The sequence below is a fragment of the Psammomys obesus genome, unplaced genomic scaffold, assembly GCF_907164565.1.
Source record: "Psammomys obesus unplaced genomic scaffold, mPsaObe1.curated_primary_1811, whole genome shotgun sequence".
NCBI classification, from domain to species: Eukaryota; Metazoa; Chordata; class Mammalia; order Rodentia; family Muridae; genus Psammomys; species Psammomys obesus.
In genome coordinates this window covers 21,538,147-21,565,938 of record NW_026592118.1, presented here as the reverse complement: position 1 = coordinate 21,565,938, position 27,792 = coordinate 21,538,147, and the positions used below count along the sequence as shown (strand labels likewise).

Genomic DNA, 27,792 nt, shown 5'->3' with positions numbered 1-27,792 from the left:
AAAGAGAAGCTTTACAATGACTTTTTAAATATTTCAGTGTACAGTAACTAATTGTTATTGATAAATTTGTCCATGTTTTAAAAGCATTCAAAAATACCTTAGGAATACATTTGGTTTAGATCTTCAGATTAATAAGCTAATAAACATCTTAATGTTCACACATTAAAATATAGGTCATATGACTCTACAGTCAGTCACTTCCTCATACCTGTGGGTCCTGATTCCACAGATTCAACTTTGGGCATAAAGTTTTGTTTTGTTTTTTGGTTTTTCTTTTTTTTAAGCATCATACGTATCCTGAACGTAAAAAGACTTTTTTCTCATTATTCCACAAACAATAAGGTAGAAAAGCAATTCACAAAGCATTTACTTTGTGTTAAGTAGCTTAAGAATCTAGAGATGTCTTAAAGAATAAGAAAGAATACTCTTTGGTTATAAGTAAAGACAGTCACATTTTATGTAAAGGACTTGGGGCATCATGACATTATACTGCTGGGATAGCCAGGTCAAAATCCGTGCGGATACTGAGGCATGAGTACATATTTTTCATTCTCTTTGAATAACTCGGTTTCAGGATTTATATGGATGAAGCCAACATGAAAACTGGGCTTTGGGGAAAGTGTTACAGATAGCCCCAAGTGTTCTGATGTACTTAGTGCAGGCCTCTCTTTGCATTTCAGAACTCTTGGATCTGAACAGGACGGCGATATTTCACAGCCCCTTTGCATCTCTGGACCTCCATACGATGCTTTTGGATGAGTATCAAGAGCGGCTCTTTGTGGGAGGCAGAGACCTTGTCTATTCCCTGAACTTGGAACGAATCAGTGATGGCTACAGAGAGGTACTGAAATGCCAGGTGTTTGAAACGAAAGAGAGGGTGTTAGAGAACATTCTTCCCCCACTGTGTTTCTACCACTTTAAACTTTATAATGATTACCTAATTGAAATAAGATCTTCATTGTAAAGAAAACAATTGGAGGAAGGTTGTAAAGCTTAATATATGAATTTTCTAGCATATCACATCAATGTTTTCAGAGAGACACTTTTCTTGTGATTTGATGTTTTTGCATAGTGAGTGACCTTTAACTGTCTTGAGGAATAAGTTGGAGCATCATGGATTAATAACAGTACCTCTGGGCTGTATTGTTCCCACACCCAATATGGACCTGTAATATCAGTTATAATTGTACTCTTCTTGGCAATATCATTACACAGATGCTCCTTAAACTTGGTGAATATTAAAGTAAGATCAATGCTGGCACACACCTTTAAATCCAGCACCCAAGAGGCAGAGGCAGGCAGATCTCTATGAGTTCAAGGCCATCCTGGTCTATAGAGCAAGTTTCAGGACATTCAGGGCTACAGACAAACTCTTTCTCAAACAAACAAACAAACAAAAATTAAAATCATAAGTTGGAAATGGTTAACTGTGGGAAGGAAAGCAGTTTATACAAAAGAGAATTGGGTTCAGAGTTGTATCAATTTTACATGAAACATGAAGAAACTTAAATCATAAAGTTTTTTTGGCATTAGTATGCATATGAAATAATCCACTTTGTTTATGTTTCATTTTTATGTTCATCAAAATGGGCCAAGTCTGTATCTTTAAAATTAAAAAAAAAAATGACAAAAAGCAGCATTCCCCCAGTCTTTGCCAAGTTCTAATTCCTACAGGAAATAATTTAAAATGTTTTGCTGTTTCTTCAAGTTCTTTTTACCTTTGTGTAAGATTCATGCACTAGGAAATGGGGCCAGCGCTTAATGGGAGAACGTATAATTAGCACTCATAAGGTGCTTGGCTCAACCACAGCCTTCCTCATCCCCCTGAAAATACGAAAGCTACCATTTGTGTACAGTTCTCCATGGATAGAGCCGCTGTTTGGATGCGTGTAGCATCTGGTGATTTTTGAGGAGACAAAGACTTGCTTTCTCCTTTTTCAGTAGAGAAATTCAGTGACCTTTGCATTACCTACCGTCTGCAATGCGTGGCCTGTCCTCCACCTTCCCTATATTCAAAGACAGAAATTTTTGATTAAATAAGAATCACTTGTTAGAACTATTAGAACCACGAAGATAGTTCATAACATCTTAATTTCTCTTCCTTCCCCAATTACTTCTTTCTTTTTTCTTTCTCCTTTCTTCTCATACTGCAACATTCTTGTTGTGAAAAGAAAAATTGGACTTTTTATCATGTTTTAGTTTTTGTTTCTTACACTGTTTTTCTTTTTCGACCCACCAGTAAGGAGCTTTATATCACAATAATCTAAGGGATCTTTAGATTTATTTAAAAATAATAGATCATATGCTACTTGGAGCATCCTTTGGGCCTCTCACATATGTGGAGGTTCAGCTGTTCTTTCTGGCTTTAGTCTGACATTTTTCTGAATCATATCCTCTTTATCTGTTCTGAGAAAAAAAAATCAAAGTTAACTTTGATTTATATATATAATAACATTTATATAGTATAAATATAAATAATATATAAAATTATATATAAATATACAAATAAAATATATAGAAATAACAAATATATTTTATATTATATAAAAGAAAAATTATATATACATAATTATAAATAATAATAACTTCTTTAAAGTTAACAGATTCTGCCCAAATTCAAACACCAAATATATCAATGCAAAAGAAGAGTACACAGGTTTTGGATTTTGTATTCATAGGAAAAGAAAGAAGGGCGTCAGTCCATATAAAGCTACTGTTATGTACATTATTTCAGAACTGACCACTTGTGGACATCCAGAGGTACTCACTTGACATTAAATAATTGACTTCTCTCTTCTTCTCCAAGAGCTTTTGTACATGGATCCAGATACATGCACATGACTTCTAGTTAAGTTCTGTGGATTATTCTATCACTTATTGTATGGTCTCTTTTACATCTCAGTCTCTTTCTAAGTACTCTCAGTAATAAAATGTCTATTTACTCAGATCTTCTATGATGGAACATCTAATGTTGAGGCAAAAAATAAATTAAATCCAAGCATTGATGGCATAGAAACTCAAAGGCCCTACTGTCCACTGCTGAACAATCTACTCGTGACAGGTTCAGAGAAAGTGGGACTCATTGTCTGAAGTTGGGTCTCCACTGTGATCTCATCAGACTCCAGTGGAATTCAGTGCACCTAGATGTCCCTTGTTAAACTAGGTAGTCACGAGACCAAACCAAAAGTGATGGATGAATCTTGGAAAGTCGGTAGTAGGGATGGGAAGAGAGGTCCTGATTGTGACCAATAGGAGATCAGAGAGGATGTAGGGGAAAGTAATCAGAATAGATTTTATTCATGTATGGAATTGAGAAAAAAACAAAATTAATCAATATAATATTGAAGATCAGTATCTATTAAAGTTGCTAGTGTGTGGACTGAGGGGGTGTCATAACAGGTATAAGTGTTTATGGCACAAGCCTCACATCATGAGTTGTTTCTGAAGCACTTGGCATAAGGGAAAACTGATCCCTAGAGCTGTTCTCTAACTCCACAAACATTCTATGAAATGCCTCCACCCCCATCAATGAGATAAAAACAGTTTTCAAAAGTGAAAAACAATTTCTAATTTAGAAGACGATGTTCCCTTCTAGCCTTTCATAATGCAAGTGCTATTTGTATTGCACAATTCTTAGTAGTATAATCTTTGGACTGGATCAGGCCCTCTCATAGAAAGGTCCTGAGCATTAGAACTGCTGCCTTAGGACACAGACTCTCTCACCAGCTTTTCTAAGCTGTGGTTTTCTATGCAAATGGAGAGATCAAGACACAGCAGCCCCTACTCTGATGTGATTCCCCTTTCGAGTAGGGAAAATTGGATCTTTTTTGGAATTTCTCATTTGTTGTTTTGGCTTAATTGTGCCCTCAGGCCTTCAGTGCCAGAAGATGAGATTTTATGAAGGAAATGACCCACGAAAATAATATGAGAGTAGGGGACCTGGAGCATACTGGGGTTTTATGAACTAACTTCCAGGGAGGTAATAGAGTAGCACGAGGCCATTGAGCTTCAGGGTGCACCTAGCAAGGATACCAATGAAAGTGATTTATAACACTATTAAATTGAAGATCTTTTCTGTACTAAAGGAAATATCTTGATTTTTGTGGTGCTTAAGGCCTGCATGTCCTTTAGGGCCTTCTCAATGTAGTTAATTCTAACGTAAATGTCAACATTACAAAGGTCTACAGCAGGGACCGAGCACTAGGAATTTGCGGGTTTATGCTTACTCAGCTCTAATGTAGTAACTTCTTCCTTACATTTCTTATCCTGTACTTGTTCTGCCTCTTTCACTTAAATGTTTAGCAATACAACTGTCAGTAACCCAGTAAGCTCTGTTCAGTAGTTTCTGTTTACAGTGAAGAGTGGTTCACAGAGCAGCTGTTTAAAATGAATGGGCTTAGCATGAGTAGGGCTCTTCAGTGGTCAGTTCTGAAAATCTAAGTGGTATTTTCACGGGCAAACTCTCCCACTGACTTTCTGTCTGGATCAGTGTTTACAGTCATATTTTCAGTGCTTTCTGCTTTGCTTTTCTAGTCCTGGTTTCTAACATTAGGAAAAGCCTTCTGATATCTTGAACAATTTCTGCTCCAAGAGATAGTTTTCTGTGTGTTTTAGCATGTTGAACTGCTCTTCTGGTCTTTACCTAGGAAATACCAATAGCATGTGTGGTGGTGTCAATGAGAAATGTCCTCCAGAAGCTCAGGCTTAGTCCCCAGATATCGAAGCTATCTGGGAAGGCTTAGGAGGGGGAGCTTTCCTGCGGAAGTATGTCGCTGGGGCAGACTTTGAGACTATGTACCCTACTGTTACTTTCAGTTGTCTCTCTCTGTCTTTTTGTCTCTGTTTCTCTGTCTCTCTTAGTCTCTCTATTTCTTTCTTGCAGTTAAGATGTAATCTCTCAGCTTCCTGCTCTGCACACAATATCTGCCTGTTGCAATGACTCATCACCATGATGCATTCTTATTCTGGAACCGTAAACCCAAATTATGTTTTCCTTCTATAAGCTTCTTTTCATCATGGTGTTTCATCACAACAGAAAATTAACTCCAATATTATACAAATAATCCCCAATGTCTTAATAATAAAATAAATATCTCCAGATATTGTCAGATATTCCCCAAGAAAAAGTATTACCCCAAGCCAATCTACTCATTTATATACAGGATTAGACTCTCCTATTAACACTACCATCATGAACAACAACACATAGCCTAGCTTAGATCTACCTTATAAGCCACATCCCTTCTATTGTTCTTTAGATCAAGTAGTTTGGAAAATATACCCAATGCCTATTTTTATTAGCACATCTTACTTCTTCATTTCGTAATTTTAATATAGTTAAGACATAATAAAATTGACATATACAACTAAACAAGTAGCTCAAATACCTTAGAGCAGTGGTTTTCAACTTTCCTAATACTGCAACCTTTTAATAATGTTGTTCTTCATGTTATGGTGACCCCCAACCATAAAATTATTTTCTCTGCTACTTTACAACTGTATTTTTGGTACATTTATGAATTGTAATGTAAATGTCCGATATGCAGGATATAAAATGTGGTCCTTGTGACAGGGTCATTCAGCCCACACAGGTTGAGAACCGCTGCCACAGATCATGTGATAATAACCACTAGCCACCTCAAACAAGGGTATCACCAATCACATTACATGGGTGACTATATTTATCTTCTCTCTACTTCTCCATCTTCTGCCAAGCAAAGAAGATACTTTCCCTTGTTTTTAGTTGTCAGAATTATTTTGTTATATGCTCTCTATACACTGCATCTATTGGAACAGGTAATTTTAGCAATGAATAAAGACATGCAATTATGAATTGTAATTTCCAGGACTGTTTCTTGCTTTCTTTCATTTAATGTTATTTTATAGATTTAATCCTATTCGTCATTCTTATTAGTTCCTTGCTGTTAGAGATGGAATGACAACCAGGGAGCATAGCTCTGATTTTCAAGCTCAAATTCTGACTCTGTAGATATAACACTGTGTGAATCCCTTCACTTTCTTGGGCTTCTGTGCTACACTTGTAAGAGGCAAATATTAGTCCTCTGTGAGTATATGAGATTTGTTAATTTTGGTCAAAGACCATGGGAGGTTTTGGAGTATACAATAGATATTAGGTACAGTTATTATTCACTCTGAGACAGTGGAATAGATTCCGTCATGTAAATAGAGCATACCTTGTTATTCCCTTGTCAAATGATATTGAGTGCATTCTAGTATTTGGCTTTACTAGTGCTACTAAGATCAGGCTAGAAAGCATCCCCTGCTACACAAATATACGAAAGCATCCAAAGTAAGCATGCAGAAATTGAATCACTTACTTAATGATAGATGAATGTCACGTGTAAGAGATGGTACCCACAGGTAACTTTGCTAAATTCTTCCTCTATTTGTGTGTGAGGTGTCAGTTATCTGCAAAATCATCCACATTTCCCATTGGTCTCCATGATCCACATGTGTTTCAACATTTCTCTTGATTCATGTATCTCTTCATGAATACATTATTTTCTTCGGAGCTGCAATTTCCATTTTAAGTTTTTGATTCATGTGATTATAATTTTGACAACATTAGTGTGGATCATATACAGTGTAAGACTTAGAATGTATAGTAGGAAAATGAAATGCCATTTTATAATATCATATGTGATAAGTACCAAATGGAAAATAAAGCAGCTTAGGGGAATAAAGTATAGAGAATGACTTAGAGAGTAGGATGGTCAGAAAAAGTTTTCTAGAAAAATAAAACTTGATAACACACTGTATTTCAAGGCTCAATAACCAGCTGTGGCTTGTGGCTACTGTTCTAGACTACAGAGCAGAATAAAGTCAGTGTGCATGGGCAAGGTTGATATGGAAAAACAGATCATTGACACAGTTAGAGATTTGGCACTCGTTGCCTGGTATAATGGGTGATAAGTCATGTTTCTGAAGAGAAAGACAAGAATGTAAAATAGAGAAAATTTCCCATTAAGATGGAACACCAAAGCATGATGTGACATGACTATAAGAGAGTAGGGATGGTATGGCTGTGGTTATACGAAAGGAGGGTTTTTCCTCACAGCTATATTTCAAGATTTTATCGAGTAAATTTTTGAAAATTTAGACATAAGAGGCAAAAAAAAGTCAATGAAAATATCTTTTCCAAAGGAAGAAAGCCACCATCACTGGAGACAGTTGGTAGGGGAGCCATGGTCTCAAGGAGAGATCTGGTCTTAATTAGAGAGAGAAGGTAAAAGGGGAGCAAAGCAAGGTTAAGAGGAACTTTGTAAATAGTATTCCAGATCATTTAACACAAGGATTTGAGACATTTAGTAGGGTGAGGTCAAATTAGGGTCTGTACAGAGCCCTATGGGATGTGATTACAAGTATTGATTATTGACCCGGGGTGAGGGTCAGTGCTGCCCGTGGTGACTATAGCCAGGAGTCAAGAGGAATGTGTCAGTATAAATTAGCCTCGATGATCTCTCGGGGAAGATGAGTAACTCCTAATCTTCAGTCAGAACATTGAAACCATCAAACTTCTCCTTGGTCCTCACTGTCGGCAGCCAACCGAACATTTCTGTGAGGCTCTTTCTCCCTTCTCTTTTATTACTCAGAGATGCTCCCTCTTCTTCTATAAGGTGACAATTTTTTTTGTACGTGATATGAACCTCCCTTTGCTTACCTTTCTTTATAATTTATATATAAATAAATAATATATATATGAATATGTGTGTTCGAGACAGGGTTTCTCTGTGTAGACCTGGCTGTCTAGGACATACTTTGTACACCAGGCTGGCCTCAAAATCACAGAGCTCTGCCTGCCTCTGTCTCCCAGAGTACTGACAATAAAGTCATAAACAACTACACGTGTTTGTTCTTTGTATTCTTACATTCCCCTCTATAAAAATCAAGCAAATGCACTTTTGTGTAGGATTTCTTAAATGTTTGGTGACCTGTGAGCATCTGTTACATGTTGAAAGTCCAGTAATACACACATATATACATATATGATAAGCATATAGGATTGCAAAGGAAAATGTTAAAATATGATTATTGAGAGAGAAAGTTTTCTAAGATTTCTGAGTAAAATTAGAGTGAATTTCCCAGAATAACCATTTCTCATGACCTACTCTTACCTGCTTTTTAACCTTAACCTCAGCTTGGCTATACCAACACTTAGGCAATCAAACTGCTTCTATTTACCCTTTCATTCTTCTCATCACTATGTATTCTAATTTCCCCTTAAAAAAATCTCCAAACTCTCTTTCTTTCTCCTCTTCTGTTATTTCTTTCTTTTTACTAGAATCACAGAAGGTTCCTTAGCCTTTTCTTGTTCTTTATGATTTTGATTCCCATACTGTTTAAAATTGACTGTGTACTTGTCAGTCTAGATAGTAGGTCCTGTGTTAGGTCCATCTCTGAAGATGCAGGTAACTCAAATAACAAAGTGTAGTGGTTTAACGAGAATGGCCTCCATAGACTCCTGTGTTTGAACACTTGGCTTCTAGTTAGCGGAACTAAAGCATCAGGAAGTATGGCTTCGTTGGAGGAAGAGTGAATGCGCTCTGCCCTGCTGTCTGTCTGTCAAGATGTAAGCTCTCAGTGGCTCCCTCTCCATGCCTGCCTCCCTGCTGCCATGTTCTTCACCCACACCATGGTGACAGACTTGTTCTTCTAAAACTGTAAGCCCCTATTAAACTATTCCGTCTATGAGTTGCCTCTGTCATGATGTTTTATGACAGAAACAGAGAAGTAACTAATGCACATAGACACTGAAAGAATGAAAGTGCATACATTGCTAAGTCTAAAATTACCCCATTAATCATCACTGCTCTCTTGAAAATCTCCGAAGTGGAAGTTTCTGATTTCTTTGAAGACTCAGTTGAGTCATGTGATGTTTTGGTAGACGCTGTCTTGTAAGAAAGCACGTGATGTCTTGCTGGAGGCTCGCTCATGAGAGTGCACACGGTACTCTGCTGTGAGCTCTCTTGTACAAGGGGCATGACTGTGGCTGGCTGCGAACATCCGTGAGGGGACTCTGAGGAGAGGAGATATATGGAAGCCCACAGACGGTGAAACATCGCTTGACACTTGACTTAGCAGAGAGACCTGTTAAAAGAACTTCTCAGGGCAATCCAACTGAGTCTTGTGGCATTTGCTGAATTGTCCTGATCTTCTGAATTGTGCTGCTTCGGCTTGCTGGTTCGTGTTGATCTTTGGACTGGACTGCTGGTATCTGGACAACAAAGGGTGGACTCATCCAAAAGAACTACTTCTAAAAAGGTCTACAACCCCCTTTTCCTAATAACCTTTCTCCCGTACCTCTGTACCTCTGGTCAGTCGGTGGAAGGGAGGTAGAAGCATTTAAGAACCCTAAACAAAGTAGGTTAGGTGAAAAATCTAAGCCTACGCATCTTATTGTTTTAATTGTCAAAACCACTTTATCTCTCTCTTTTTTTAAGTATTTTCTATCCTTCCTTTAGTTAGTTTTGTCTATCTTCTGCTAATACTACCCCACATCTTATTCAGCTTCCTGGCTGAATACTGAATAATAATGCTATTTTACTTGTGACAGTAATTTCTTAACTGCATATTTGTAAACAGCTAATGATCATATGATATTAAGATATCATCATATTATAATGATAATAGGCATAGTGTGTTAAGTGGTTTTTAGAAATTGCCATTGTTTTTTAAAAAAAATCTGCTTTATTCATTATACTTCCCAGAGCATGTAATAATGGTCTTTAACTTTTAATTATCATGCTGGTCTATTTTTGTCATATTCATGAAGCAAATTTACCTTTCACTGAAAAATAATAGTGAGGCCTCATGCTAAATCTTTCTCTTCATTCTAAAACTTTCAATCTATAATTCTGTTTACTTTTTCCGAGAACTCTGCTGAAATTTGTCTATCATTCTCTCTAAAATATCTACCCGCCCAAAAAAAATGCTGTCAGATTTTAAGATTTCAACTCTGATCTCATCATCTTGTCACTGACATTTAAAGAAAAATTTAGAAGGCAAGGCCAAAGGTGAACAGAAAGAAAATGGGAATGTCGCTGAGAGCGGCTCCCAAGGAAAACTGACTGCCCTGCTGCTGGCACTCAGTCTTATAGTCAGTGTATACGTGGCTGGAACATCTTGACAATGAGCAAAGCACAGTTAGAATTGGAGTTTACTTATGGCAGCAGCAACATACTGCATAAGTGGAAGGAAAAAAAAAAGGAGAGAAACCAGAGATATGAAGCTAGTAAGTAGTGGTTAGAATATGAAACCAGGCACTTCTTCCCTAGAAACTCCAGCTCTTCCCATTGCACTCCATCCCTAGATCTCAGTAATTACCTGTCTCCTCCTGGTCCTCAGTGTGCCATCAGGCTTCTTTGGTAATGAGGTAGCTTCCTTTGGTTCTTTCTTGCTTTGCTGAGCTGCCATTTAGCTTAGCAGTGTTTAAGAACTGATGGAATAGTTTGTTTGTTGGTGATGACAGTGTAAGGAACTAACAAGGAACTTCATTACCTTTCATTACTTATCATCTCAGAGCTGACAGCCCCAGGAAGCTCCAGCATTCAACCCCAGGTAACAGATGGATTATCTGTCTTTACCTCCCTTGGTAGTCTGTGCCTGGAAGACAATTACAATGAATTCCTTCAAAACAAAACTACTGTCTGGATAATATCAATTTTAGTTTAAAGCATAAAAATCTTGTTTTTCTATCCTATAAAATATCAGAAATAGACATTTTCTTCATAAGAACTCAATTTTATTAAGCCATAACGTAACTAGTCTTCTGTATTAAGCTTTTAGTCAAAAAAAAAAAACAAAAAAAACCAAAAAAAAAACCTTTGGAGACATATTTTGCTGTCTAAATCATTTTGCTGATTTTGCACTAAAATTACGTTACTTAATTTGGATCTGTAGATATGACGGTCCTTAGAAAATGCTATTGAAAAAGACTATACACAATTTCCTCATTCATTCAAGGTCAAAAATAATCTGGGAGTTTAAAATGTAGTTTCTGACTGAGTGGAAAAAAAACATTAAAATATAATTTGCATATGAATTTTTAGAGGGTAATTCACATTAATGATAGCAATTGAGAAAGTTTTATGCATAAACGGGGGCATTTACCAGGCCATTGATGTTTGTATAATGTGTACATTCTGCTTGAGCCCAAATACTTTGGAGAATAAGCCTTCCAAGTATTGATTTTATCTAGAGCACAAAAGATCATAATTTTGACTTATAAACAACTTGCATAATAACAGTCATTATAATTAAGTGCAAAGGCATAAACCTTAGGAGTGATAATGTGTGTGAGGTTAAAGACTACCATTTATAATCCATTAGGATTATTTTAATGTGTTTTATTCAAACATATTTTTTGCTTTTAATGATATTTATGACATGTATAATTTAAATTTATAGTAAGGGTTCCTGTTATTATACATAGATAAAAATACAGAAAGTTAAATCAAATTATAAAGCATTTATTGTCCGAATATTGGAAATCTGAAGATAGCATCACATGAAATCATAATAGTGTCATAGCTGTGTGCTTATAGTCCATGAAGCTAATTTATGCCACCTGAATTGTTTTATGTATTTTTAAGTAAAATGGACATTTTTACACAGTTAAATGATCCTATCTTTGTTAATTTGTTTTTGGTCCACTAAATCTGAGCATCTTACAAGAGTAAGCTGTTAAATCCTTAATCCTGGTATAATTATGAAACTCAATAGGGAGCCCAGAAAAATGACTTAGTAATTTAATTTATATTTCATCTTATTTTCCCCCTCTGCGATGTGCAAGAACAGTAAATGGCTGTTAATGTGCAGTGGGGGTGACTGAGTTACACAGCAGAAGTATAGTGATAAAATGATGTGTATTTAACCTTTTACGTTTTGTACTTTTTTTAGTCCAGAGAATTTGGAAACAACATTACACCCTGTTGTTTAACTGCCTTTAAAAATGTTTTGTGAAGAACAAATAACTTAGTTTTATGGTTCTTTTTTTGGATGCGAAACTGTGGAATAGAACCAAAAGACATCCTGACTGCCAAAACAAATGAAGGAAATGATTTTCCTTACTAGCTTGGCAGAGCATTTACACACAATGACTTTAAAAATATAACTCTATTTTCATGGAAGTCGCTTTGTCTTATTTTGTCACCCAGTTAACTTTGGCTAAAGTCTTGAGCATATTAAACTATTAAAATATGCAAACAAAAACCCTCCAAACGAAACCAGAACAACAAAACTTTGAGGAAAAAATTCTTATGCATTGGACTTTGCTGTAATGTTTAAAGGCCAATCTTTTTTCCACTCTCTTCAATTAGAATGGTTTGATCATTTTCTTTTTGATTGTGAGAAAGAGAGAGAGAGGGAGAGAGGGAGAGAGAGAGAGAAAGATCTTACCAATCTTTGAAAGCTAGGGTCATTGTGACTATGTTACAGCATTTCCTCCATGATAAACATGGAAATTTTTACTTTTCACTTCACTTTTGTTAAGGTATTTTCATGTCTGTGAACTGTATCTCTAGGAGTTCACAATAAGATTTTTTTTAAAGCTGGATTGTCATTATAAAGAATGTGATAAAGGTCCCAATCATCAGACACCGAATAAATAGACTGTCTAAAGCATTGGTCCAACTGACATTGACAGGCTTTGTTCCTTGTAGTCCTAGCAAGAGAGATAAAATTAAGTATATAAATCATTGTAGTGTTTGTATAAACAGGAATGCCATGAGGGATAAAAGCAGGAGAAATACTGTCTGATGAAAAGATACCTGGTTTTTTGAGTTGATTTTGTATCCTGCCACTTTGCTGAAGGTGTTTATCAGCTGAAGAAGTTCTCTGGTTGAATCTTTGGGGTCGCTCATGTATACTATCATATCTGCAAATAGTGACACTTTGACCTCTTCCTTTCCGATTTGTATCCCCTTGATCTCCTTTAGTTGTCTTATTGCCCTGGCTAGGACTTCAAGTACAATGTTGAATAGATATGGAGAGAGTGGGCAGCCTTGTCTTGTCCCTGATTTCAGTGGGATTGATTTAAGTTTCTCTCCATTGAGTTTGATGTTGGCTATAGGCTTGCTGTATATTGCCTTTACTATCTTTAGGTATGTGCCTTGTATCCCTGATCTCTCCAAGACTTTAAACATAAATGGGTGTTGGACTTTGTCAAATGCTTTTTCAGCATCTAAGGAGATGATCATGTGGTTTTTCTCCTTCATTTTGTTTATGTGGTGGATTACATTAATGGATTTCCGTATGTTGAGCCACCCTTGCATTCCTGGGATGAAGCCTACTTGGTCATGGTGGATGATATCTTTGATGTGTTCTTGGATTCGGTTTGCAAGTATTTTATTGAGTATTTTTGCATCAATGTTCATAAGAGAGATAGGTCTGAAGTTCTCTTTTTTTGTTGGATCTTTGTGTGGTTTAGGTATCAAGGTGACTATGGCTTCATAGAATGAGTTTGGTAGTGTTCCTTCTATTTCTATTTTGTGGAATAATTTGAGGAGAATTGGTGTTAGTACTTCTTTGAAGGTCTTGTAGAATTCTGCGCTGAAGCCATCTGGTCCAGGGCTTTTTTTGGAGGGGAGACTGTTAATGACTGCTTCAATTTCCTTGGGAGATATAGGGCTATTCAGTCTTTCTACCTGATCTTGACTTAATTTTGGTAGATGGAATCTGTCAAGAAAGTTATCCATTTCATTTAGATTTTCAAATTTTGTGCCATATAGGCTTTTGTAATATGACCTAATAATCGTTTGGATTTCCTCAGTGTCTGTAGTTATGTCCCCATTTTCCTTTCTGATTTTGCTGATTTGGATAGTTTCTCTCTGCTTTTTAGTTAGTTTGGCTAAGGGTTTGTCTATCTTTTTGATTTTCTCAAAGAATCAGCTTTTTGTTTCATTGATTCTTTGAATAGTTTTATTTGTTTCTAATTGATTGATTTCTGCCCTTAGTTTGATTATTTCCAGCCGTCTGCTCCTCTTGGGTGTATCTGCTTCTTTTTTTTCTAGGGTTTTCAGTTGGGCCATTAAGTTGTTTGTATGTGATGTTACGGATTTCTTCTTGTAGGCACTTAGTGCTATAAATTTTCCTCTGAGCACTGCTTTCAATGTGTCCCATAAATTTGGGTATGTTGTGCCTTCATTTTCATTGAATTCCAGAAAGTCTTTAATTTCTTTCTTTATTTCTTCCTTGACCCAGCTGTCATTGAGTAGTAAGTTGTTCAGTTTCCATGTGCGTGTCGGCTTTTTGTTGTTTCTGTTGTTGTTGATGTCCAGCTTTAGTCCATGGTGGTCAGATAGTATACAAGGGATTATTTCAATCCTTTTGTATCTGTTGAGGCTTGCTTTGTGACCAACTATATGGTCTATTTTGGAGAAGGTTCCATGTGGTGCTGAAAAGAAGGTGTACTCTTTTGAGTTTGAGTGAAAAGATCTGTAGACGTCTATTAGGTCCATTTGATTTAGGGATTCTGTGAGTGCTTTTATTTCCCTATTTGGTGTCTGTCTGGTTGATCTGTCCCTTGATGAGAGTGGGGTGTTGAAGTCTCCCACTATTAAGGTATTAGGATCAATGTATGATTTAAGCTTTAATATTGTTTCATTTACGAATATAGGTGCTCTTGTATTTGGGGCATAGATATTCAAAATTGTGATGTCCTCTTGTTGGATTTTTCCTTTGATGAGAATATAGTGGCCCTCCTTATCTTTTTTGATTAATTTCGGATGAAAGTCTATTTTATTAGATATTAGGATGGCTACTCCAGCTTGTTTTCTGGAACCATTTTTGTATACCAAAGACAAAAAGGCTGAGAAAGAAATTAGGGAAACAACACCCTTCACAATAGCCACTAATAACATAAAGTACCTTGGTGTGACTCTAACCAAGCAAGTGAAAGACCTGTTTGAGAAAAACTTCAAGTCTTTGAAGAAAGAAATTGAAGAAGATCTCAGAAGATGGAAAGATCTCCCGTGCTCATGGATTGGTAGGATTAACATTGTGAAAATGGCCATCCTGCCAAAAGCAATCTACAGATTCAATGCAATTCCCATCAAAATACCAACTCAATTCTTTACAGACCTTGAAAAAAAGATTCTCAGCTTCATATGGAGAAACAAAAAAACCCAGAATCTCCAAAACGATCCTGTACAACAACAGATCATCTGGAGGTATCTCCATTCCCGATCTCAAGCTGTACTACAGGGCAACAGTAATAAAAACTGCATGGTATTGGCATAGAAACAGAAAGGAGGATCAATGGAACTGCATAGAAGACCCAGAAATAAACCCACACACCTATGAATACTCAATATTTGACAAAGAAGCCAAATCCATTCAATGGAAAAAAGACAGCATCTTCAACAAATGGTGCTGGACCAACTGGATGTCTACATGCAGAAAAATGAAAATAGATCCATATTTATCACCCTGCACAAAACTAAAGTCCAAGTGGATCAAGGACCTCAACATAAAACCAGATACTCTCAATCAGTTGCAAAAAAAAGTGGGGAACAGCCTAGAACTCACTGGCACAGGAGACAACTTCCTGAACAGAACACCAACAGCACAGGCTCTAAGAGCAACAAACAATCAATAAATGGGACCTCATGAAACTGAAAAGCTTCTGTAAAGCAAAAGACACTGTCATCAAAACAAATAAGACAGCCTACAGATTGGGAAAGAATCTTCACCAACCCTTTATCTGACAGAGGGCTAATATCCAGTATATATAAAGAACTAAAGAAGCAGAAAAGCAACAAACCAAGTAATCCACTTAAAAAATGGGGAACAGAGCTAAACAGAGAATTCTCGAAAGAGGAACATCGAATGGCAGAGAAACACTTAAAGAAATGCTCAACCTCATTAGCCATTAGGGAAATGCAAATCAAAACAACCCTGAGATTTCACCTTACACCCATCAGAATGGCCAAGATGAAAAACTCAAGTGATAGCACATGCTGGAGAGGTTGTGGAGAAAAGGGAACCCTCCTCCATTGCTGGTGGGAATGTAAACTGGTTCAACCACTTTGGAAGTCAATCTGGCGCTTTCTCAGACAACTAGGCGTAGTGCTACCTCAAGACCCAGCTATACCACTCCTAGGTATATACCCAAAATTTGCTCAAGTACACAACAAGGACATTTGTTCAACCATGTTCGTAGCAGCTTTATTTGTAATAGCCAGAACTTGGAAACAACCCAGATGTCCATCAAAGGAGGAATGGATACAGAAATTGTGGCATTTTTACACAATGGACTACTACTCAGCAATCAAAAAGGAGGAAATCATGAAATTTGCAGGCAAGTGGTGGGATCTAGAAAAGATCATTCTGAGTGAAGTATCCCAGAACGAGAAAAACAAACTTGGTATATACTCGCTTATATAGACCTATAAGATATGATAAACATAATGAAATCTACACACCTAAAGAAGATAATCAAGAAAGTGGACACAGGCGAAGGTGATTAATCCTCATTGAGAAAGACAAATGTGATGTGTATTGAACGTATGACAGGAGTCTACCACAAAAGGCATCTGAAAGACTCTACCTAGCAGTGTTTCAAAGCAGACACGAAGACTCATAACCAAACCCTCGGCAGAATGCAGGGAATCATATGAAAGAAGGGAAGTTAGTATGATATGGAAAGGATAGGAGCTCTACAAGGACCAAATATATCCGGGCACAGGGTCTTTTCTGAGACTGACACTCAACCAAGGACCATCTATGGATATAACCTAGAACTTCGGCTCGGATGTGGCCCGTGGTAGCTCAGTAACCAAGTAGTTTTCCAAAGTAAGGGGAACACGGACTATTTCTAACAGGATCTCAAGGGCAGGCTGTTTGACCCCCCCCCCCCCCCCCCCCCGGGGAGGAGCAGTCTGTTAGGCCACAGAGGAGGACTTTGCAGCCAGCCCTGAAGATACCTGAAAAAACAGGGTCAAATGAAAGGGGAGGAGGTCCTCCCCTATCAGTAGACTTGGAAAAGGGCAGGGAGGAGACCAGGGAGGGAGTGCGGGGTTGGGGAGGGAATGAGGGAGCGGGATACAGCTGGGACACAGAGTTAACAAAATGTAACTAAAAAGAAAAATAAAATAAAAAACAAACAAACAAACAAAAAAAACAAAATAAAAAAAGAAATATCTATAAAGAACGATAAGAATATTTTAATTTCATTTAAATAAAGTAATAATACAACACTTACTAATAACACAAAATAACTGAAGAAATAAAATTTTAAAAGTAGGAAGAAATCAATTTTCTTTTTTCTACTTTATAGTTTGTATTTTAAGTGTTCTGATATTAATAAGAAATATTACACCTCTAAACCATTTTATAATAATGATATTTCCATTTATATAGCTATCATAAAGGAGGATTTAATTTCGTATGTATTTGCAAACAAGAAAACAGTGTTATGTTGCTTATAATAATTGGAGAAATGACAAATAAAAACAAAAATTGAAAGGAAAAAAAAAAAAAAGAAAAGATACCTGGAAAGGTTTTTGTTGAGAAGCACTCTGCAAAACATGCTTGCAAGATTAGATTTGTCATCTTTAGAAAAATTTCCCTCGTTAGGTTTGCTCTGGGACCAATGTATATTCTGAAAATTCTAGAAAACGTATTTACTGTTGTCACTATAATACAAGCTTTTCAGTTTGGTCCAAACTGTTAAGGGCCTGAAATTTTACATCATATTCAAGGCAAGTTAGCCTGTATGGTTTTATAGACTCTGTCAGAGAGAAAAAGACCTCCCATTACTCTGAAGCAAAAGTTCTATTCTAAGTTCCACAAGTGACAATGTCTAGAAGTCTCAGCAGACACTGCTAAACAGTAAATGTTTTACATTTGAGGAATCTCAAGCTCAGACAACCTTCTGCCATAAGACAGGTGGAAGCTGTCAGCGAAAATGTCTAACCTCTAGCCACAGAGACATTATCTCCATTTTCATGATCACTGGGCAAATTCCCCTTTTCCTTTGCATAAAATTTTGTCTCTATCTTTCCTACCTATTTGAAAAACAGTCTGGAATAAAAGTCATCAGAAGATAAGTAGAAATGCTGAGAGATTCAACATCAAAACAGTGAGTTTGGAAATAATCATTATGCAGATGGACAAAAACGTGGTACTGTGTTCTCAGAATACAGTTTAAAGAAGTCATCCTTTTTTAATAAAGATAAAGTGAATAAAGAAGGATGATAACATTTTGAAGTTTCTTATATCTAAGTATCTAAGTATGTTAAGGTCGAAAGCACTGTTCTGAGTTGTTGATGATCTGTACTCTGATTTGTTCACACCAGTAAATGAAATGACACATGAAATGAGTTTTTATCTTTTGTAATACACACACACATATATATATGTATATGAAGTCTATTTGTACATATTTCAACCCATCAATTTGAATAAGTTCTAAATCCACAGTAAAGTCATAATTCTCAACTTGGTAGAATAGATGTTATATATCATTGGATAAACTTTCTTAGGGCAGTGACTTTTTTTTCCTCTTTTGAAAGTGGTTTTCTTTTCGACTTTACTTGTTTCTTGTATACCAACAGGAAAAAAACACCTTTACATAATATGCTTTTGTGTAAAGTTTATATGATGTACTTGGAAAAATAAACAACACCTGATGCTGAGTAATTGTCTGCAAGAAACTCCTGGAAATAGAGGGACTCGCAATTATTCAAAGCACAGAGTGCTTTCCCAGATGATGATGAACGTAATCACAAAACAAAATATCATTGTCACCATTTCGTACCTTTACAGTGTGACTCCTTCTTTGGACCTGGATTAGCCTGTATAATATGTGACTGACATAATGGAGCCTCTTCTGTTTCTGGAATGCTGCTTCTCATGGGAGGGGTGTCATCTTTTAAAATACTTAAATTTTAAACATAGGTGAGATTCAAAGATAAGTGTCAGCTCTCAGAAACCAAGCTGCTTAGAAGGGTGATTGGTGAAAGAAGCCACGTAGCAGTAAGTCACTGTGTACCCGGTCCTCTGAGTCAGTCACTGTATACCCGTGCCTCTTGAAACATGACTCCAAAGCAACCTGGCTGTGCTTTGCAAGATATAACTGAAAGCCTGGCTTTTTTTTTTTTTTTTTTTTTTTTGAGGCCTCAGAAAACCAAATTTTTAAACAGGAATTCTCATTTTTGACATTGACTAACTTAAATAAAGGGAACTATCTAATATTTAGCTTGATAATCAAAGTGCATCTGTAGACATGGTCTACTTAGATCACAGGAATAATGAAAAGTCAAGAGGAAACATCAGAGGCACACATACACACACACAAAAGCCTTACTTGCATAGACTTATTTAAAACAAATGTGATGATATGCTATAATTACATAAATCATAAATACATGCATAAAGTCAATACTGAATACTTTATAAGAATATAAACAAGATGAAAAATATATTCAGTAACTACTTAAAACAATTGCTTCCTGGATGGCAAACAAGATGGCCAGGATAGAAAGAAATAAATAAAATTAACTAAAAAGGGGGATGGGTGGGTTTCAGGCCACTGATGATAAAGAGCCAGGGCTTAAGTTGTGTATCAGACTAAAACTTCTGTGAACAAGTTTATAAATCAAAAGGAAAAAATAAATTTTAATTATCAGTGCAATGTGTGCCCTCCTGTGAATTGATTCTATGCATCAAAACTGAAAAGGGAAGCTGAGAAAAGATAATGATAAAGAAATCGTTTTTAAAATAATACTAGTATCATAGAAATCGTGAAAAACATTGCAATGGTTTGCTTTGCTCTCAGCAAAGTGCTTGACACTTTTGACAAAGTGGGAGAAGTATTTTATCTGTTTTTCTCTTTAAGAAAGAAACCAACAAACGAGATAGCATGACAAATTCTTCAAATCCATGTTGGAGCTGGAAAGGTTAGACAGTTTTGCTTTGTAAGGCAGTACTGAGACAATAGCTCCTATAGCTATGGCTGGCTGCAAACTCACTCGATAGCCCTCCAAAGCTTCAGTGTGTCTATGGCTTGTTATCACCGAGTGTTGCATTTAACAGTCTTCGACCCTTTCGTACTTTACTGTGGCGCAAACATTACAGAGAGGCAGGATCATTCTGATTTCTGTGTGTGGTGGTAAAAATGAGGAAAGGAACTCAAGGAACTCGAGGAGTTGCTTGTCTTGGAACCACAGGTAGTCTGGTTCACCAACAGAATTAGATGGCAGAGAGTTTTCAGCACATGATGGTGAGGAGTAGGTTCTTGGTCAGTGTTTTACAGCATGTCCTAATGCTGCGAGTGGCCTTTCAATACAGTTCCTCAGGCTGTGGTGACCCCTCAACCACAAAATTATTTTGTTTCTATATCATAACTGCAATTTTTCTGCTGTTTTGAATTGTAGTGTAAGTATCTTACATGCAGGATATCTGGTATGTGACCCAAAGGGGTCGCGACTCACAGGCCGAGAACCACTGTTGTAGGGTGACTTGCTCTGCAGGGCTGAGGCGAAAGGAACCACCAGAATGATTAAGCATGAAGGGAAGGCTCATAGATCAGTTTCTTAATCACAGAAACAATTATCTGAAGAAAATAAGGCTTTATTCATCTTTTCAGAAAGTAGAACAAAAATGGGAATAAATCGAATTGCAGAAGAAAATGAAATGGTTTGTAGAGAAGCTTCTAAATGCACTTGTCCTGATGATACATTATCTTTAATTTCAGATATACTGGCCTAGTACTGCAGTGAAAGTAGAAGAATGCATAATGAAAGGAAAAGACGCAGTAAGTACCATTCACTGTAGATTAAACAAAGCATAGATTCCATTCTTGGTTGCCTAGAAACGACTGTATCACCAAAGGTTTGTTTTCTTTTCAAAGATATGCATGCAATTTTGTTCATAAAAGGGGTAAATACACAATAAACACATTATTCTACCAAAGTGACTTTGCTGTGGAGTTGAAAGAAAATAGGTGCCATCCTGACTAGAGCATGTCTTAAAAAAATAAATAAATAAATAAATAGATAGATAAATAAATAAACAGATAAACAGGTAAATAAATAAATAAAAATACATGCCCTCTCAGGCCCAAAGTGATCACTGGATTCTCTAGAACTCATAATAGCTGAGCCATCTCTCCAGCCCCCAGAAGAACCGTTATTCTATTTTGAAAAGCTTGGATTTATAAATTCCTTATACTGCCTTCTGATTATTATAAATAAAATAAAATAAATCAGATTCTTCCAGAGGTTTTGTTTCACTTTGATTAAATAATTAGAAATGCAGAAACAACATGAAATTACAAAGTGTGAGCAGGTGAAGAGGAACAGGGCTGGACTCATTTCCCAATGCGTCTTGGCTTCTCCCTGGTGTTAGAAGCAAAGTCTGTCCCATTTCAATGCAGTGTAGGAGTGGGAGGTGCTCATCTCAGCGCCTTTCTCCAGAGTCTAGGAGACGTGGCTAAGCGACCTTCACTTACAAGGAGTGCTCCTCCATCCCTGAGGGAAGACATGCTTGGAGAGAGGCCGTCGGTGTTTCCTTGAAAGCAAACTTATCTTCTTTTTCTATGAAGCTAGAAATATGTAAATGACTCACGCATTATTAATAACTTCTAATTCTCTGTTGCAACTGGAGCGTAGCCAAGGAGGAGTGAGTCAACATTCTTGCTGCTTTAGTCCGAACTGCGATGCTGAGAATTGCACACAGTCTCAGCGCACATCAATCTATGTTCAACAGAGCAAAAATATGGTCTAATTGGTTCTGTCTGAGAAGTGACAGCATGTCAATAGAGGAAAAAGCAAATGCTTCCAGCCATGAGAGGACAGAAGACTTTCACCTTGTCTGCGTGGTCAGATTCTAGTAACTGTAGGGTCACACACAGTAAAATGTTATGCACGTGGGAAGTTGGATGAATGTATCTGAGTCCTCTGGGCAAAGTACTGAGTAATGCAATTCTCACTACTACCAAGGGCCTCAGCATCCTCTAAGGTGTGTGTGGCAAAGTCAACTTGCTGACATTTCCATCCGAGTAGGCTTGCAAGGGAGACTCAAGGTGGGGAAGTCTTGATCTGTTCATTTTATCATTGTTGTGTATATTTATTTCAAGATTATCCTTGGGACTAAAGAGGTTTGTGTGTGTGTGAGTGTGTGTGTGTGTGTGTGTGTGTGTGTGTGTGTGTGTGTGATGGGTATGAAGGAGATGAGGCTGCCTGATAGCTGGGTGAGACAGGGGCAATGACAGCGCTTGATAAACTGTGTGTGTCTGTGTGCCATCAATCAATGAAAAACTAGGCCATGAATTTGAAAGAGAGCAAGGAGTTATGTATGGAAGGCTTTGGGGAAAAGAAAAGGAAAAGAGAAATGATGTAATTATATTATAATATCAAACATAAAATAAAATAAAATAAAATAAAATAATGCTGTGGCAAAAGAGCAGATACTGGCTTTCTGGGAAGAGAATGACTTGCAGGGGTGAACAAGTGGTCAAAAAGGATGAGCTACAGTGTCAAAAGGCAGAGCTACAGTGTCAATAGAGAAAAAGCAAGTGCTTCCAGGAATAGGAGTTGAAAAAATTTTCACCATGTCCACAGATTCTACTATGATCTTAAAAATTTTATAAAGAAACCCATCATTTTGTTCAAAGGACTAAAGTAATTTTAAAAATAAGATATAATATTAATTATTACAAGTTATTAGCATTTCTGGTAAGTTTTCCCATTTTCAGAAGGCATGCATTAATGAAAAAAAAAAGAATTAATGAGAAGTTGTAGAACAAATAATGACACTAAAGTTCTTCATGTCAGGCTTGTTGTTTGACTTGTGAGCAAGTTCAACAATGAATGAGTAACTAGGGGACCTAGATGGAGACTGAGCTGCCTATGGGCTACATCTGAGCAGGATGTCTAGATCCTCTCCATCCATGGTCCTTGGTTGATGCAACATTCTCTGCAGGCCCCTCTGGGCCCAGATAATTTGTCTTTGTTGATCTCCTTGTAGATCTGTCCCCTCTGGATCCTTCCATCCCTCCCACCCTCTTCTTCCATAAGACTCCCTGTGCTCTGCCCAAAGTTTGGCTGTGAGTCTCTACATCTGCTTTGACCCCCTTCTGGGAGAGGTCTTTCAGAAGATATCTGTGATAGACTCCCATCCTTTACCTCTCTTCCACTGTCTATCCTGTTTGCCCTTCTGAATGAGAATTAAGCATCTTCCCTAGAGTCCTCCTTGTTTAGCTTCCTTAGGTCTGTAGGTTTTAGTATGTTTATCCTACATTATATAGCTAATATCTGCTTATAAGTGATAATATAGCTTCTGAGTTACCTCACTCAGGATAATATTTTCTAGTTCCATCTATTTGCCTGCAAATTTCATGATTTCTTTGTTTTTAATAGTATTATTTAGTATTCCATTGTTTTTATTCACCACAATTTCTGTAACCATTCTTTGGTTGAGAGAAATCTAGGTTGTTTCCAGATTCTGGTTATTACATATAAAGCTACTATGAACATGGTTGAGCAAATGTCCTTGTTGTATGGTAGAGCATCTTTTGGGTATATGCCCAGGAGTGGTATCGCTGGGTCTTTCTATAGGGCTATTCCCAGTTTTCTGAGAAAGCACCAGATTGATTCCCAAAGTGGTTGTACAACTTTACATTCCCACCAGCAATGGAGGAATGTTTTCTTTCTCCATATCCTCTCCAGGATGTGTGTTCACTTGAATTTTTGATCATAACCATCCTGATGGGTGTAAGATGGAATCTCAGTAGTCTCTGACATGAACTATGTTATCTGCTCTTTGATTACTTCTCCCTGGCAGGGTGGACTTACCAGGTCACAAGCGGAAGAGGGTCCAGGCAGTCCTGGTGAGATTTGATAGGCTAGAGTCAGACAGTAGGGTAGAACGACTCCTTTTCAGTAGACCAGTGGAGAGGGTTGCAGGGATGAAAGGAGGTCAAGTAGGACCAGAAGGAGATGAGGGAGGGGGCTGCAATCTGGATATGAAGTAAATAAACTGTAAAAAAAAAAAAAAGTAAAAATTAAAATATATACATATAAAGGAAAAAAGAATAAGTTACATATTTTTCTCAGTAAACTTGAATTTATAACTAGTGTTGCTCAACTAGAACTCTGAGGAAGATGGCCTGTTCCCTTCTCTTGTGAACACAGTTTATGGATGCAATGCACACACACACACACACACACACACACACACACACCCCGGCTCCATCACCTGTGGCTTCTTTTATCCTATTGCTGCTGACCTGAGGAGCTGCACCAGTTGGCACACAAATTCAATTATGCTTACATATCACCTTTATAGACAAAGTGGTTGATCCTTGAATTATAGCATTTCTCAGAAACAAGAACGTCAGAGTAATTTTACAATGGAATGTTACTTCCAGTGGTTGGTTACATATATTTTTTTTAAAAAAATCTTCCCAAAATTACATTTTACATGAATTTAACATTTTGAGGTTAAAAGTACTATTTTGCCCGTGAAAAGTCTATAGTGCCAATGAAGACCTCTGTATCTGAGAATGTAGTTTCCAGCCTTTTAAACAATAAATGTTAGGTATTCTGCATTAATGCTCACTTCAGGGGAGTATGGTATTGTGGTACAGTCTCTGTCAGAATTACTTTTGCCAGTTAAAAAATTTAAAATGATTATACTATATCATATCATGTATTTTCTTAAGAATAATGATTTCTATCAAAGGCAGGTTAAACATTTGTTTCCCTCTAACGCCTATGTCCTCTGTGTCTCCGCCTTAGAGTGAGTGTGCCAATTACGTCCGGGTTTTGCACCACTACAACAGGACACACCTTCTGACCTGCGCCACAGGGGCCTTTGACCCACTCTGCGCCTTCATCAGGGTGGGCTACCATTCGGAGGTAAGAGCTACCTTCTAAAAGAAAGATTGTGTTGTCTTTTCCTCAAGAAAGATGAAAGCATCGAGTTGTATTTATTGAATGTATTTGCTACAGAGGACTGAGCTCTCAGCGTCTTTAACATCCTTTCAGCTGACAATCTGTGAACTAATTAACCTTCGGGGTAGGTGTATTTATTCACCAAACAATTTTATCTGCTCAATTTGTCTTGCTTGAAACAGACTTTGCAACATCAAAACATGTTATCTACAGTGCTCTTACATATATTTTACTAATGAACTCACTAAACGAGTATATATTTATATGTTTGTGTCGGTGCATATGGATTTAGAAACAGATACGCATAAACAAAGAGAGATACAATGTATATAAATAAAATGGGCATACTTTACAAATAACACATAAGGCTTTTTGATTTTATAGTTATGTTCTTTCCAGCCAGGTGAGGTGAGAAATACAGCAAAGGGAAAGATTTCAACGTAATAGAAGTTAAACCTCAGCGTGAGAAAGCCGTGCATCTGATTCCCTGAGGTGCCTACACTAGGCAATCGGGTACTGTGTAGCAATGACTGCATGTCTCACTGCCACTTTTAACAAGGAGGTTCCTGGTTCCGGCAGCCGAGTGAGCTCTCCTTTATCTTGCTCATATTTTGTAATATGTTTAATCACAATTCCCTTAGTAATAAGCAAAACAGTATTCTGATATTATCAAGTCCTGCCTTTCATGCATATGAGAAGGCTTAATTGAATATATATTGAATATATATTCCTTGATTTTGTCAATGCTTATTCATACACATTTTTCATATGCATTTGTATATATATATATATATATATCATATAGCTAAGGCATTTAATACATCTAATTTATGAGAGTGCAGTGGTGATTATAAAATGCATCTTACAATCATATAATAATACCATTTATTTATACTAATGCTGCTTTCAGATGGTACTTGCACTAGTTAATACTCATGTACAAATGCAACTAACAACATCAAAGTACTTAATAGCTGCCTCCAGAGACTAGCCCCTGATTGAGATACTTTAGCTGTTAACTATCCCTGTGGGAAGAAGTTTTAATTAGCATGTTTTAAATATTCGCTTGTCACCTATAGTTGTAAATTAAACATAAGTATTACACACAAACACATCTCAATTTACTGCTTAAAATAGCTTAGAGAAAGGACATAGCTCACAGGGAGTCATTATGGGATGTGTTTGCAAATATTTGACTAGGTGATATGGAAAATAGCAGGAAATGATGGTGGGGAAACCTGATGGATGAGCTTGAAAATTTTCTGAAGTGAGAATATGGAAGACTGAGAAGATGGAATTTTGAGCAGAGTGCTTGGAAGACCTGACCTTACTTTGGGTTAATTCAAGCAGGAAAGGACGAAGAGCAGAGAGACATTTGAGGGGCCTATTACGGGCATGCTGAGAGAGCACAGGGTGTTTTACGGCAGTAGCAGAGAAGTGTGACGTGAGAAGCTGTTCAGCAGAAGACAGTATGCAACAATTTTCTATTATATGTGGCAGATAAATGGGAATTAATGGCCATTCCAGCTGTATTTCTTGTTCATTGGGGAGAGCTGAATCATTTAACATAGAGACACTCAACTATTCAAACAGTAGATTTCTCTGAGGACATCACAGGTGCTCAGAATTTCTTAGTGTTTTTGTCCTCATTCTCACTTACAGTCATATGAAAAATCGAGTTTGGCCAAAATGGATTTATTACCCAGATTTAATTATTGAATTCTCTAGAGAGGAATGATGGTTGTCCCCGAATCTCCACTGTGCATTTTCCATTTTATTTCATCTCTCACTTGTAGAATGTCTCAGGTATATCTATGGAAACAGAGTGAGGGGAGATTTGGTATAATTAGGTTGGTTTAAATTCATATTCACATAGGAGAAATGGAGAGTGAGATGAAACTGGTAGGCAAATCTCACCAATCAATACTATACAGGGAGGGCAATTTGGGTTACAGAAAGCCAAATGTGGCTGAGATAGTGAAAACAGGGACAGCACATTTTGGAAGCAGATAGAGGACATAAGCCCTCAGAGGTCAGTAGAAAGAGGGAATAGGAAGGTTGGCAGAAAACCAGAAGAGTGAAGTGGGAAGAATGATGAAGCAGCATGTCTAATGCTTCGCAGTTGTGCCACACCCAATATACAAGGAGTGACGTAGAGATGTGCAAGAATGATGTCATCTCACTGCAGTGTGCACATGAACTCTGGCCCACTAGAACAAGACTGAAGCCATTCAAGAGCCATACTCTTTTTTTCAAATTACAATTTATTCACTTAGTATCCGGGTTGTAGCCTCGTCCTTCATCTCCTTTCAGTCCCACCCTTCCTCTCTCTTCTCCCTCTATGCCCTTGCCCCAGTCCTCCTAGAGGGGAGATTCTCCTCCACTTCTATCTGAGCCTTGCCTATCAGGTCTCAATAGGACTGGTTGCATTGTCTTACTCTGTGGCCTGGCAAGACTGCACCCTGCAGCGGGAGGTGATCAAAGAGTAGGCCACTAGTTTCATGCCACTGGCATGACAGTCCCCGCTCTCCTTTCTAGGGAACCCACTTGGAGACTGAGTCTAGGGCTACATCTATCTTAGCAGGGGTTTTAGGTCCTCTCCATGCATCGACCTTGGTTGGGTATCAGTCTCTTCTGCAAAGACCCTGGGCCCAGAATTTTTGAAGAACCATACTCTTGACTCACTTTTATTTCTTTCCTTGTTTTTTTTTTTCTTTTCACTTTTCAATTAATACATTATAAAGTACAAGAAGTACAAAAAACATAAATATTGAATTACTTGGGATTGAAGAGATAGCTTAGTGGTGATGATCAGTGGCTGTTCTTCTAGAGAACCTAGGTTCAATTACAGGTTGTGATTAACAGCCACCTCTAG

The 27,792-nt window shown here is 37.3% G+C and overlaps 1 protein-coding gene across 1 annotated transcript in view; it reads left to right on the top strand.

Annotated features, from left to right (window-relative positions):
* Positions 1-27,792, top strand: part of Sema3e (semaphorin 3E) — a 244,915-nt gene that overhangs the window by 140,686 nt on the left and 76,437 nt on the right. Inside the window, exons 2-4 of the mRNA XM_055613028.1 lie at positions 681-841; positions 20,717-20,776; positions 24,762-24,881. Of these exons, the coding sequence (XP_055469003.1) occupies positions 681-841; positions 20,717-20,776; positions 24,762-24,881 (341 nt within the window). The remainder of the gene's footprint in view (positions 1-680; positions 842-20,716; positions 20,777-24,761; positions 24,882-27,792) is intronic.